General features: G+C 36.2%; 1 protein-coding gene across 1 annotated transcript; it reads right to left on the reverse strand.

Annotated features, from left to right (window-relative positions):
* Positions 1-5,336: 5,336 nt before the first annotated feature.
* On the reverse strand, positions 5,337-12,772 carry gdap1 (ganglioside induced differentiation associated protein 1). The gene is made up of 6 exons (XM_026937825.3): positions 12,409-12,772; positions 10,835-11,027; positions 9,540-9,713; positions 8,555-8,649; positions 8,266-8,380; positions 5,337-7,637 (listed from the first exon to the last, which is right to left on the reverse strand). Exons 1-6 carry the CDS (start codon positions 12,556-12,558, stop codon positions 7,285-7,287), a joined length of 1,080 nt encoding a protein of 359 aa, XP_026793626.1. The 5' UTR covers positions 12,559-12,772; the 3' UTR covers positions 5,337-7,284.
* Positions 12,773-15,030: the final 2,258 nt, after the last annotated feature.

Raw genomic sequence — 15,030 nt, forward strand, 5'->3', positions numbered from 1 at the left:
TAAAGTGCATAAAAGTCCTCTGTAATTAAGACTTAAGACAGAAAACTTATAGGAAGGTCTATACCTCTTACTACTGACACTGGGGACTCCTTCCGTAAATGTCTCCTTACAGAAAGCCTCACCATATCAACGATTATATCTTTTCACAGCCTATAGCGTGTGCATATGGTTACCAAGCAACCACACCATGCTGATGATAGCAAAGTGACAGATAACCTTGGTGCTTACAGCTTCTGATATGTATATATGAGATATGATTGTTGATATGTACATGCTTCTGATATGATTATGATGCTACTCACGCTAAGCGGTGTCCATTAAAATTTTCTACCTTGTCAGAAATCTGTTTTGATCCCCAACAGCTCCCTGAAACGGATTTGTCAAGCATTGTTTATCCTGTCACAGTGGGTTTCACACACCATTTACCATCCAATCACATTGTCATGACAACAAATTTTCATGACAGCAAAATTGTGCAAAAATCATACAGTTTAAGAGCAACCTTAGAGGCAGCCTGAAGCTACATTTTTGTACTAAAATGAATAATAAGCATGCATGGTAAACATTAAATATTTTAGGCCAAAATCAAACGTCTACTCTTTATTTGTGTCTACTATTTATTTCGTTAGTGCTTTGCTAACAAGTTACAAGGCTAACATTAATAACTAGGGCATTGTTTGCTGATTGGTTACTTTTGGGTTAACAGGAAACATAGATTCGTACATTTGATTTTTATTACAAGCTTTCTCGAAATTACTGTAATATTTAAATAAAATTTATTACAAATACTGTAGGAGCAGATCAGTATCTCACACTAAATACACCCAATTGTGTTAGCTGTGTTGTGACTTTCAAGAAGTGCTGTTGGATTTCAAAGCCCTCATATGACTCCTGATGAAACCTGCGTGTGAATACACACTCAAAATTGGGCAGCAGTTCTAACAAGCCGACTGCATCAGCAAAATGGCTCCATATCAAAACAATTCTGGAAAAATTTCCCTTAACAGGGTCAAATTAGCTAGTTTTACAGTTGTATGCAAAAGTTTCGGCACCCCTGGCTAAATTACATATTTAGTTGATTTCTGATTTGAAAAGAAGGAAACACAACATCTGCAGCAAACAGTAAAATCAATCTGCAAATATTAATGCACATTTACTTTATGTTTAATGAATTTAAATAGTAGAGGCTTGGAATAGTAATTGTGGCATGTGCAAAAGTTTGGACACTCTTCTAAGTCAGGACTTCGTAGCGAATGCCCCTTTTGGCAGATATTACAGCTTGCAAATGCTTTTTGTAGCCAAGTGTTTTGTATGAGTCTTACTATTCTTGTGTAATGAGTTTCCACCCACTCTTCTCTTTCAATTATGTTCAAGTCACGGGACAAAAAAGCTTCAGCTTCAGAATTTGCCACACAACCCAAAAGCATAATAGATCCACCCTCATGCTTAACAATTGGCAAGGTGTGCTTTTCATCAAGTACTGCTCCTTCTTTTTCTCCAAACATACCTTTGGTGATTGTGACAAAGAGTTCCATTTTAACTTCATCACTCCAAAGCACTTGTGTTGCATACATCAGATGTTCACTTTGATGGGACCTAGGGTTAGGCTTCCTTCTGATGACTCTTCCATGCAGATTTGTGCAAGCAATGGTGCACCATCACTGCTGTGCCAGCTAAATCTTCCTGCAGGTCCTTGGTGTCCTGTGGGGGTTTTGCTTTGCTTTTCTGGCCAGTATATGAGCAGTTCTATCTGAAAGTTTTCCTTGCCTTGACTTCCACAGTTCCCCTTAACTGCCATTTCTCAATGACATTCCTCTGCTTTGTATCCGTTAGCTTCATTTTCAGATCCTCAGTCAGCTGCTTAGAGGAGCCTATGGTTGTTGGGTGTTAACCCAAGGTTTGAGAAGTCAGAGAATTTATTACACTCTGGAATTGTTATTCCTAATGACAATACTTGACCTGCATAATGAGTCCTAATGAGTCAATTACGTTCTAATTAATTAATGAGACTTTACAACTAGAAGGGTGCCAAAATTAAATTTTTTAAAGTTCCTCAAATATAATCTAACTGTGCATTAATATATGCAGAAAAAAAATGATTTTATAAAATAGTTTGCTGCAGCAGTGGTATTTACTTCTTTTCACTTCAAAGCTATAAACACTCCCCCTCATCATTGTTACTATCTAGTTGTTGAGTCTTGCAGGGTCTCATTAGTCTGTGTTTATGTATAAACCCTCTGTTTGTTTTGTGGTTGTGAAGTCTTGCTTGTGTAATGCATCACTTCTAAGCCGAGTTCCTAGATGTGTAGTGTCCTTGTCTTAGTTATGGCTCCTAAATCTTTTGTGTATCCTATACACAAGTGTTAACTTCAGCTAACTTTGCATTTATATGAATCGGTAATCTTTGAACATTGATTAGCTGACCCAATCTCAAAGTTAAAGCTGACGTGTGCTTGCAATGCCTCATGGGTAATACACAAGCTCAGCAGAACAATGTAGAAGTACAGTTTTCTCAGATGTTCATCTTTTTTTTCTACATTTCAAGTGACATCTAAAAATAAATCTTTAATATTGTGAAATCATTATCTATAGCCTGACATATAGAATAACACTTTTTAATAATATATATTCATATATAATTGTATAACTATTTCAGATTTCACAACATACCATCGTTCCAGATATTCCAGTCATACCTCTAACAGTCAAAAATGAACATTCACAGGCCATTTGACTGGGAACAACTGCACATTGTTGGAATTAGGAATATATCTAATTCTGGTATTTTCCGATCTTGAACTGCCCAGTTTCAGTGATCCTGTGTTCACTGTAGTCTCAGATTCCAGTTCTTGGCTGACAGGTGTGGAACCCAATGTGGTCTTCTGCTACCGTAGCCCATCCACCTCAAGGTTTGGCGTGTTGTGCATTCTGGGATGCTTTTCTGCACACCAAGGTTGTAAAGAGTGATTATTTGAGTTAATATAACCTTCCTGCCAGCTTGAACCAGTCTGTCCATTCTCCGCTTGCCTCTCTCATCAACAAGGTGTTTCCACTTGCAGAACTCTGTTTTTTTTTGTTTTTCGCACCATTCTAGAGTGTAAACTCAAGTGACTATTATGTGTGAAAATCCCAGAACATCCCAGCACAGTTTCTTAAATACTCAAACCAGCCAGTCTGGCTTCAACAACCATGCTGCAAAGCAAGTCACTGAAATCACTTTTTTCCCATTTTGATGTCTGATGTGAATATTAACCGAAGCTCTTGGCCTATGTATACATGATTTTAAGCGTTGTGCTGCTGCCACTTGATTGGCTGATTGGATAATTGCATGAGTAAGCAGGCGTTCATACAGTGGATGGTGAGTCTGTATTAAGCCCTAAAATGTCTTATATGTGAAAAAGTGTAATTTATTAAACTTATTGATTTAAACCACCCGGTCAGGGATTAAATCCAACCCAAATTCTCATCTAAAAATCTTCACAAGATTTACTTGTTTTTTTGTATTTCAATAATGTTTCAACTCACAAAACCTATCCTAATAATAATAATAATAATAATAATAATACTGAAGTATCCTAATAGCAGGAAACTTCAGTGAAATGCAAGACATTAGATATGTTCCCAATGTGCAAATAATATATGGTATAATGATCTGTTGTGTTTGCATTACTTCACAGTGACAGCTAAGCCATGCCAGAATGAAATCTGTACTCCAATATATTGTGCAGCATTATAGGGTAGCATCCTTTTTTGGCAGACGTTTGCATCATACTGTTATTCTTTTGTCTGAGGTTTGAAGCGCTTGAACTGGGATTTCTGAGATTTACCCTTCATAGAATCCCTCTCTGCCTGTGTTTGCCAAATATATTTGACTTTCTTGGATCCACAGTGGCTCTATGGAACTAATTCTGATTCCTGGAGAACTGCAATGGAAAATACTGTCTAGATTTTGGCCCCGTCCTATTGCCGCAAAACACCTGCCGAATTTTAAACAACGGAATAGTGAGACGTCGAGTCCAATCAGTTGAACAATAGGACACGCAACACACATATCCAGCTTGTGGTTTGTTTTTCCAGCTGCACCTTAACTAGATTAGAGGCCACACTTGTTCTGCATGCCAATACTCTTTTTAATGCACCCTCGTTCACTTCTTCCCTTCATGTTCCCTTGGATTAATCCTTAGCCATCTCATGAGCTGTTTCCAATACTTTATTTTTGTTCAGATCCCTTCAGGTAAATCTGTCAAGGTCATGTGTAATCCTGTTCTTAATTACACCCTCCATAATTTAGTGTTGCATTTGCACACTTGTGCAGTGTAGGTGTTACACACTTCAGAGGGTTGAGGGAAGGTCTACGAGGGTCCACTGGAAACAGGATTGGAACTCAGAGGAAATCTGATACGAGCTAAGGAAGTGCACTCAGCAGGGTCAAGGAAATAGGTGTTTACTGCCACCTAGAGGGAAACCAAAGCATTATTAAATCATTATTGTTTTTAAAAAATACACAAACAATGGTTTGTCACAAATTAATGATAGGTGTAGAGTTAGGATCAACAGCATCCACGAAGATTTGTTTTTTATTACTTTTTATTTTTCTCTACCTGTTATTTCATGCTTTTTTGTTTGTTTGTTTTTTTCTCCCATATTTCTGCCCAAGTATGCCATGGGATGTAACAGAGGTCTTATACTTGATCATAATGTATGTGATATATTTAAAAATTTATATTTAATATTTAGTTAATATTTGAATCTAATAATAATATAATATTTGAATCGCAAGCTAATACACCATTGCCAGAACAGTCAGTTGTTGTTACCTGCAAAGTGCTTTATATGGTATATTATATGATAAACCAATAATTATATACTTATAGTATACTTATATATATTTAAATGCAGCTTGTCATGTTACAGACAAATTGAAAAGTCCCCTGTCCTGAAGATTTTTCATGTTGGGAAGCCCTGACACTAGAGACTCCTTCTATAAATGCTAAATAAACATCTCCTAACAAAATTTCAAATGCTTTCTGACCAGTCAGAATTGAGAATTCAACATTGGTATACTTAAGCAATAGAACACAAGAGGAAGTGTGTTATCGTGAATAACATCTATACCTGTGATGTGTTCGTAGGCACAAGCCAACTGCATAAACTTTTCTTTTTTTCATTTAAAGACAATAGGATGCAAACTGTTCAAATCAGTTGTACAGTGTATGTAAAATTATTCATGTAAAAGATAAATCATGATTTATCTAAAAAGATAAAAAGATAAATCATGTCAGATCTTTTTCCACCTTTAATGTGATATAGCAACCAACAAAATTCAAGTGAAATAGAAAGATTTCTGGGGAAAACATAAAAAATAAAAAAAAATAAAAATAACCTGGTTGCATAAGTGTGCACACCATTTTGTAATGGGGCATGTTACTGTGTTCAGAATTAACCACATCCAAACTCATGTTCAAAAGTAATTATCATAGACCTGTTTCTGATTAACCTTAAATAAAGATCAGCTGTTTCTATAGGATGTTCCTGACATCTTCTTGGTTTCGTCTAGGTATGGATCAGGACAGGGGTACGAAATAATTTCCAAAACATTAGATGTACCATGGAACACAGTCAAGGCCATCATGGAGAAAAAGATCTGACATGATTTATGTTGGTTTCATTTTTTACATCACATAAACCTACAATTTTAAATGGGGTGTGTATATCCACTGTATATATCAATAAAAATCTCTGCATATAAACACAGTGCATTGCCATACTGAGTTATTTTATTATAGTATAGGACAGTTTTCAAACACTTCTATTCAACACAGTTAAAGAAAAGCCAAGTGTTTTATCTGACTAGGATGTTCACTGTTTCCTGGTACAGAATGCAAGCCTAATTAAATACACAGCTTCACTAAATAAACCAGTCATGAGATGCAACAACCTCCCATGTATGTGATACTGAACAGGAATGTGCTGATATTACATTTTCAAACCATGAGAACTGCCTAAGTTTCTGTCACACTTTCTGAATAAAAAATCTAAAACCAAACATAATACATGTTTTGTGACATTATTTTGAAATGTGCACAATGACAAATCATATTTATTGTAAGGGTACAGCCGATTACCAGCACATGCTCACTAGTGTAATGCGCATTAGTCACTGAGGAAAATTCAGGACAGAATAAAGAGGGTGTTTATCACATTCTACACATAACTTATGATTTTAAAAAGTGCTTAATGTGCATATATTTTCACAATGACTGTATTTTCTGGACAATAAAACAATCCTGAGACGCAAATGATCTCATTGACATAAACACACACACACTTGCTTTGATGAATAAGTCACAAAGTACTGAAAATGCTTGTGTGGCAGTGCTATAATAAAAACCTCATTAACATGGGAATGGGCGAATTCTAGCTCTGACAGTTCCTCAACCTCAGCTATATCACTCGAGACACGTGTGTGGGACTGTTTTTAATTCCGTCTTTGGTATCATATTTATAATTTAGTGGGGTCTATTTCCCAAAATATAAACAAACTAGTAGCTTAATTTAGAAGACTGTGACCCTCACCAGGCTGTTCCTAAGGCCTGATCTTTATCTGAGCTTCAAATCTGACTCACACTCACTTGTATGAAAGTAAAAACCTCCTGCTAACACAAGGTTACTACCAATTTCGCTAGCTAGCTAAGTTAGCCAACCAATGATCTCTGCAAACATGGAGCATACTAAATTAGACAAGTTATATGAACAAGTTTAGTTGAGCCTGGGCTAGGTGATACTTTATACCATTTTACTATTTAGTAGCTAACTTTTTACATTATCTCAATATGTCAGGTTTTGCCCAAGTGCTACAACACATTTCTAAGTAATGATTTTTCTTTTTCAGCTTGTTAGCTTTGAGAACCATTTTTAAATAGCATGGTTAACCCTTAACAGTTCACCAGCATGTCATCAGAAACTGAAAAAAGTATTGTGTTAGGGAGAAAAACACTAAAAACACTAAATTGATAGATTCTGTCACATTTTGTAAAATCTTTGAAAATTGTGAAAATTAATTCAAGTATATGGTGAGTATCTCAATGAGAATATTTATGATTAACAAATGAATATTACAATCATAATAATGTCACATACACATCATTTTGCTGTACAATCCCTCAACCCATCTCCTCTAGTCCAGAAATTACAGTATATATGCATAGGCTTTACTAAATGTAAAAAAAAAAAAAAAATAATAAAAAAAAAAAAGATGAGGCCATGAAAATGACTATGGCTACTTCAGGACACAAGCAGGCGCTTTTTAAAATAAAGAAAAGCAAAATAAGTTGCACCTCCTAATAATCCAATTAACACTGTGGTGCCTATGAAGGTGGGTGCTCTTTTCCTGGCCACTCTGAAAGCAGTTGGTAACACGGCTGATATGAGGATGTTGTTGACGTGTCCGAGGACCCTGCGGAATGTAGGGCGCTCCAGGACGCGCTCGTAGTATGACTCCAGGTTGAGCCGCGTGCCGTTGCCCCAGTAACGACGCGAGAGGCCGAGGAACTTGAGCCGATGGAGCGTGACGGCGAGAGAAACATCGGCCATGCTGAAAAACTCGCCGCACAGCCACGACTGCTGAGTTCCTTCATCTATGGAAAGAGAAAGAGGAGAAATATCAGGTACATAAACATGGAGATCTCTTAAGCTAGGTTTACACTGTACAATTTTTGGACCAATTTTACTGTTGCAAAATTGAATTCTTTGGTCATAAGCTGAGATTGGCGATCATAGAACACATAATGTGACATGCTCAGTGGTGGCTGATTTAGTGCTACTGCAAACAAAGACAGCCAGTGAAAAAGTTCTGGCTCTGTCAGACAGTTTTTATTAAAATCTCAGCTCGTCTAAAAGCCATTAACAGGAGGATGGCATAGGATGACACAAAACCCAAAATGTGAAAGTTTAACAGCTAATGGAAAAACATTTTCTTTTGAATTAAAGAAACCATCTGTTGCTGGTAATGTAACCTGTAATTGCAATGAAAACATACTTCAAACTGTGCATGCATTGTGAGTTGTTTTTTAAGGAAAAGGGGTGGAGCTGAGAAGGTCAGTTCCAGCTCCATCAGACTGAAATGAAGAAACTGAAGTCTGATACATTGCACAGCAATACTGTGAATCACCAGTTTAAAAAAATTGCATGATTATTACAAGTCTAGAAATAAATTACAAATGGCGCCTTTAATTTGCACTGAAGCTAAGCGTTGAGTTTTGTTACCTGGTGTCTCCTCTGCTCTCCTCTGCAGCTCGGTCTCCACCTGATCCATAACTTTCTCCAGCTCATCCAGAATCTTCTTCAGATATTTCACATTGTCGTGATCAAACAGCTTTGTCTGGACACATTGATATGAATTTCTTATTTACTCACACAGTGCTGCTTATTACTCTCAAAAAAAACAAAAACAAAAGGTACTAAAACTTTCTCGCATAAACATTACGCATCATATTTGTGTTAATCTAATAGCCAAACAAAATATACTATTTTAGAACAAGTGGACATTTCTTACTTTTAGGCGCCTCTGTTTTGAGATATAAGCATCTTTAAGCTCTGGGTTTTCTTCTGCCAGTTTCTTCAGCTCAGATTCCGTGTTCCCGATTTGCGCTGTGAGAGGGAGAAAATCACATTATTAATTGGTAATAATATTAATTCCTTTTATTTATATTTATTCACATCTTTATTTCCATCTATCATTTTTTAATCTGAATGCATTTAATTCACACCTTTAATTCAATTTTTAAAAAAGTCAGCTGTAAAGAATGTCAACTTGGACCTAGAATGAAAAAGGCTCAAGAACAAAAAGATCTATAACTCCAATAACCAGAATATTATCTGTAGGGATCTGTGGAATTTATCTTATAGTTAAAGTAGTCCATGGCCACAAAAAAAGTTGAGAACCCCTGATCTATCAGATACAAAAGTAAGTTGTAAAACAAACTTTTTCTGAACTAGAAGGAAGAGCAATAAACCATTAAAAAAAGAAGAGGAAGCCTGTTAGCTGCTACAGGAAACGTAGGGAAGCTGTGACTTCTTAAGCATTAACTGGTTGCCAAAACTTTGGCACATGCCTCATTTCATGGTTCCCTGCCCACCTCTCGCCCCATTATCCACTCCCAATCTGTAAAATCAACAAGTTAGTAGTACTTGTGCATGACAATTTACAAAATTACATCATGTTTAATTTTGCTCCCTGCAGAGGATTTTGTTACTTCATGCCAATACAGTACATGTCGTTTGACCCGGTGTACAAATTTTGGCACTCAACAATACATTCATGATCATTTTCAAATCTATAGAATAATATTTGTCTAGAAGAATATTTGTGTAAAATATTTGTCCAAAATAGGAAAACTTAGAAGTCAGCTCATGCTGCCTCCCAAGAACATTCATCAAATCAGCAGGTGGTGGAAACACAAACCATCTATTCTGCAATGGGTTTAACATTTGCTATCAGGTAAGTAAGGTCAGTAAGCAGATATCTGTGGGTTACTTACCGCGGATGCGTGTGTTGGCGTAGGCCGGGATATGAGAGTCCACAGTGAGCTCAGGATGGAGAATGCAGCCATGTGTGTAAGCATCCATGGGCAGTGAGTCCAGCAGCTCACGATAATGCTGCACTCTGTGATAATATGTACTCCCTGTCTCTGGAATCAGCTTTGGAGTTTTCTCTGATTCATGCAGGAAAAGCACACACATTAAATTCCTGTTTCTTAGGAATGTAATTAATGATACTAAAAATGAGCTGTACGAAGAGTTCCTATGAACTGATCTTTGAAGGTGCAGTTTGTAAGTTTTAGAAGTGTTTCCACCTAGAAAACACAGCAGTTGCTCCCTGGACTCAAATCCACAAATCGCTGTGGCATCATTGGGATTTGAACTCATGATCTTCCAGCAATACAGCAAACTCTTTTTTTATTGCGGTATTCAGGAGCCCAGCTCCGCCCCTTTTCATTAAAAGGTATCTCACAAGGCATTCATACTTTAACAGAGCAGGCAGAGATGAATGAGAGGAAATCTTGTGAATGTTTTCACTCTGATTACAATTTGTCACACAGTCAGCAGAGGGCTCTAAAATTACAAACTGCTTCTTTAAACCAAAACTCCATAATAACACAAACAAATCACACACTCACCACAAACTGTCTGTCACCTTTATCCAAATTTCTGGTCATGATGAACTTAAAATGGTGATGAAAACACAAAAAATGTAAACAGAAAATATATCAAAAAGGCACGCTTTCTTCTAACTGTAATGAACATGAAGGGTAAAATTATAAAAAAAAAAAAAAAAACAACAACATGCAACAAATTATATAAAGGGTTTTTATTTTACGAAAGTAAAGTAAGGTTTATTAAATCGATATAAATAAAATGAAAAACAACACTGACTTTTAAGAATACAAACAAGTGAGCAAATTCAATTCAGCACCATAAATACACAATGAAGGTCATGTGTAAGTTTGCACCTGCCAAATGACTAAATGTAAATGTAGTGCTGGTCAATATGACAAAATAATATCAATATTGTGATAAATGATATCATAGATATCGTCAGATTTCCACAGATTGTTTTTAAATGCAATACTACTGTTTTCGGACAGTTTATTAGAAAACCTCTATATCATGAGACATATTGTGTATCATGGAAATCAAGCATTGTGATATGATATTTATGTCATATCGCCTACCCCTATATAAATGTAAACACTTTGCTAATAATTTGACTAAACTTGCCAAAGCCGATTTAAGTCCCCATAATAAGGATTAAATGAGAACTTGGTGTGTTTACCATCACTGAAAGTTTCCTCTAAGTAATCCATGATCTGAATTGGGTCACAGATGACACGATCATCATGCACCAGAACAGGAACCTCGCCGGCTGGGTTTAGACGCATGAACCATGGCTCATTGTGTTCACTCAGAGGCAAGCTCACATCATACTCCTTACACTGCAAACCCTTCTCAGCTATGGCCAGCCTCACCTGCAACACACATACAACAGACACTGTCCTTGAATGTCTCATTGTTTGGGCTCATTTAGTTAGGCTGCATATGGAGCATCTGTGACTGAACTGATTGTGCGGGATGAGTACTTCATTTCTTCATGCATAAAAACAACTAATTTTATAATTTGACACTTTCAAAATGACTGATGGTTTATTAGAATTACTGAAAGCCTATTCTATACATTAAAATGGCAGCCATTTTTAAGAAGTAGTACACAGACAAATATCAAAATTAAGCTCAGTTAACTAAAGGTTAGGTTAGTTAATTAAAAATATCTCATATATTAAAACAAGTAATAATTGTATATTTAAAATATGTATCAACTTTGTAAGCATGTAAAGCATTTCTGTGTAGTACTAACTGTAAATGTATAGCATTCCTGTATAGTACTAACTGTAAATACTCATGAAATTGTTTTGCACTGTATGTGGTATATTACATTGAGCAACTTCAATTTTATTTTATTATTATTTTATTTTTTTAAACTGAAACTGGAATTTTCCACTCACAACCATTAAGGCAAACCCTGTGAACAACACCCATATTTTGCATTATTTTATCCCAGTGTATAAAGTACATGAATGAGGGAACAATAAACAATGTTTATAATTGGTCAAATACATATGATCATCATGACTGGAGCCATGAAAACATGAAGGTCACAATTCACACTGCATGTCATTCCTTAAGAGAAACAGAGAGCACAGTGTGGCAGCAAGAAGCTTGCCGTCTCATCGCTCCACGGTCCCCGGTTCGATCCTGAGCCCAAACCTGTGTGGAGTTTCACATGTTCTCCCTGTGTCCATGTGGGTTTCCTCCGGTTCTCTGGTTTGCTCCCAACTATCAAAAACATACCAGTATGTGTGTGCAGCAATGTTCATTCCCTGCAATGAACTGTGATAGGATCCGGATCCACCATGACCAGGATAAAGCGTTTACAGAAGATGGATGGATGGATGAATGAATGAATGAATAAATTCATTAACAGACACCAATAGTATGTCTGTAACCACACCCTATTCAGTATAAAGTACTGAAAGCACCATTTTAGAGGTTTGGCCACTTTGTAACCATATTGTGCTCATGTATTCTCACAATGTAGGGCTACTACAATATGTTAGTGCCCAAATGAGCAATTTATAAGTGTATAAGAAAAAGGGAGTGGGGCACCATTTTGGACACAATTCTAGAGTTTATTTGTATTTTGTTGGAACTTAATGTAATAACTGTAGGTATTAAGGCAGCACTATATGCCATAATGCAGTGATTCAGTAGCTTTTTTTTGCTCTGTTCTCCATTTAATGCTATGACCTCCCTGATTCCTGCTGACTTTGTCATTCTTCCATATTCACTTACCTTCTGTGAACTAAATGACTGGGTCCAGTGATACAGAACCAGTTCCGACTCTTTCTTTTTGGTGCTCTCTATTTTTCCCTCGCTGCCTTTCAGCATCTCTGCACCTGTCTCTTCCTGGAGGAGAGACTCCTTCTCGTCCTGCGCCGCCATTTTAAATGTCAATACAAGGGAAAGAACCTCTAACGGAGTCTTACAACAAAAGTACACAAGCAGCGGAGACGCTGTTACAATATTCAGTTTTTATTAACAGGTAAAATCATGAGGGATTTTTTTTTAGATATAATATGCAGTTTTTAAGCTCTATTTTTTTTTTTATATATTTACAATATTGTTAAAAGTTAACGTTATTGCTCCCATTAGAGCGGGACCGTTGTCCCCGGTTTTCTACCCTCGCAACTTAGTTCCTACCTGCGATTGGTTCCTATGTGCCTCAATTTCAAGAAATAATTAATTATGATTGTTTTACGAAAGAAAAAAAATTATAACCACTGTTTCCTTCTCATATAAAACGCATTTATCTCAAAGACTTTGCTGTCATTAAATAAAATACGTTTATTACTTTAAAAAAAAACGCTACATATTACTAAAACACTAGCACAAATCACCAATAGGTGTCACTGTATTACCGTTCCCCATGTTCTACAGTTCAGAGATGTAGGAAGTTTACAGAGATTTACTACACCTAGGATTCTATTCATTAAAGCATGATTTTGGATTTTGTAATACAAATACAGTGACATTGTTCCTATATAATAGGTTTATGAAGTGTACATTTTGTCATAATTAATTATCATTTAAAAAAAAAAAAACAATGTAAATAAACGTATAGCTATTCTGAAGCACTTGTTGTGATGTAGCTTATAATTGTTTGGAGAAACCTATAGCTGTTTATGGGGAATTTCTGTATGTGTTTCTGAACATTCTTTGTGCCTAAAAACAATTTACAGTATGATGACATATCATAGTATAACTCACTTTTAACATGAATGATGGATTCACTGAAATTCTATACTGAGATATCCTAACAGCATTTCTTTTAAAGCTAAATATGCAGTGAAATATAAAAATGAAGGTCACAATTTATACAGGTTCCTTCCATCCATCCATTCTCTGTACCGCTTACCCCACACAGGGTCATGGGGGAGCCTGGAGCCTATCCCAGGGGACTCAGGGCACAAGGTGGGGGACACGCTGGAAAAGGTTCCAACCCATCACAGGGCACAATCGCACACTCATACACACACTACAGACAATTTGGAAATGCCAGTCAGCCTACAACGCATGTCTTTGGACTGAGGGAGGAAACCAGAGTACCCGGAGGAAACCCCCAAAGTACGGGGAGAACATGCAAACGCCACACACACAGGGCAGAGGCAGGATTCGAATCCCCAACGCTGGAGGTGCGAGGTGCTAACCACTAAGCTCCCCATTTATACAGGTAATTTATATTAAAAAATATCTGAAATATTAAAGATAGTTGGTAATTAAATTTCTGACTGCTTGATTAGCATGCATAGCACTCCTGTGTTTCACCACTTACTGGAAATGTTAATGAAATAGTAAGGACATAAGTATATTTTATTTATAAAGCACATATGAAAAGCAAAGGTTGACCAAAGTGCTGTGCATAGCTAAGAGCATATAAACTATGTATAATAATAATAAAAAAAAGAAAGACACTCAACATATAACATGCTGCAAAAAACAGAAATATATGTGACCACACAGATGCTCATTTATAAAAGTGTGTTTTTAGTCTTTATTTAAAAACCATATATGAGCAGGCATAAAATAGTCTAACACTCCTGTGTGGTTCATTGTACTGTCCTGTGTGGTTCATTGTACTGAGCTGCACTTCTTGTTTTTACTCGAACTCTAATCTTACACAGATATCTTTCAACCATCAGACATTTTGCACGTTGCATAATCCTGTTTACGGCACATTAATTTGTCCTGCTTGATCAATGTATACAGATGGGAGATCAATAAAAATATACTGAAATATAATTAGCCATTGATCATTATGGCTGGTACCATGAAAATAAGAAGGTGACAAAACCTACAGAGAGTTCCTATGGTTCTGTTACCTAAAGTACGGTTTTGGATTTATAATGCAAACACAGTGACATTTTTTCTATTTAATAGTGAGACGTATGAGCTGTAACTTTTGTCATAATACATAATTGTCATAAAACAACAGACAATGAAGTTAAACCTATATTATTTTAAGCAATAATCCATATAATAATGGTGTTGCATTATTTTGCCTAAATAACTGTAGGCCATTGTAGGATATATATATATATATATATAAATATATAATTATATAAAATAGCAAAACAAAGCAATCTTCACTACTACATTTGTACAAGATAAATTTGTGGTTTTCTTTACTACAGTGACAGGCAATAAGACTACCACTACCACTAAAGTATTTTTCTTGCACCATATTCCTAACCACAAAAAGAAAAAATCATGCTTATATTCCAGGCCATAGTGTTATACTGTGACCAAAACTGTTCTGTTTTGTCATTCTAGTGCCATGATATTATTTGAGTAGTTCAGCTGATTGCTGTGGAGTGGTATAACCCAGCATGTTTATTAATATACCTTTGACTAGGT

This window comes from Pangasianodon hypophthalmus, chromosome 22 (assembly GCF_027358585.1).
Source record: "Pangasianodon hypophthalmus isolate fPanHyp1 chromosome 22, fPanHyp1.pri, whole genome shotgun sequence".
NCBI classification, from domain to species: domain Eukaryota; kingdom Metazoa; phylum Chordata; class Actinopteri; order Siluriformes; family Pangasiidae; genus Pangasianodon; species Pangasianodon hypophthalmus.

Bases quoted from the DNA above. Each gene is read 5' to 3' on its own strand.
- gdap1 (XM_026937825.3), bottom strand. From the start codon at position 12,558: ATGGCGGCGCAGGACGAGAAGGAGTCTCTCCTCCAGGAAGAGACAGGT. The intron at 9,714-10,834 runs GTAAACACACCA...TGCATGAATCAG, and splicing joins AGAGGAAACTTTCAGTGATG to AGAAAACTCCAAAGCTGATT. The intron at 8,381-8,554 runs GTAAGAAATGTC...CAATGTGTCCAG, and splicing joins CAAAACAGAGGCGCCTAAAA to ACAAAGCTGTTTGATCACGA.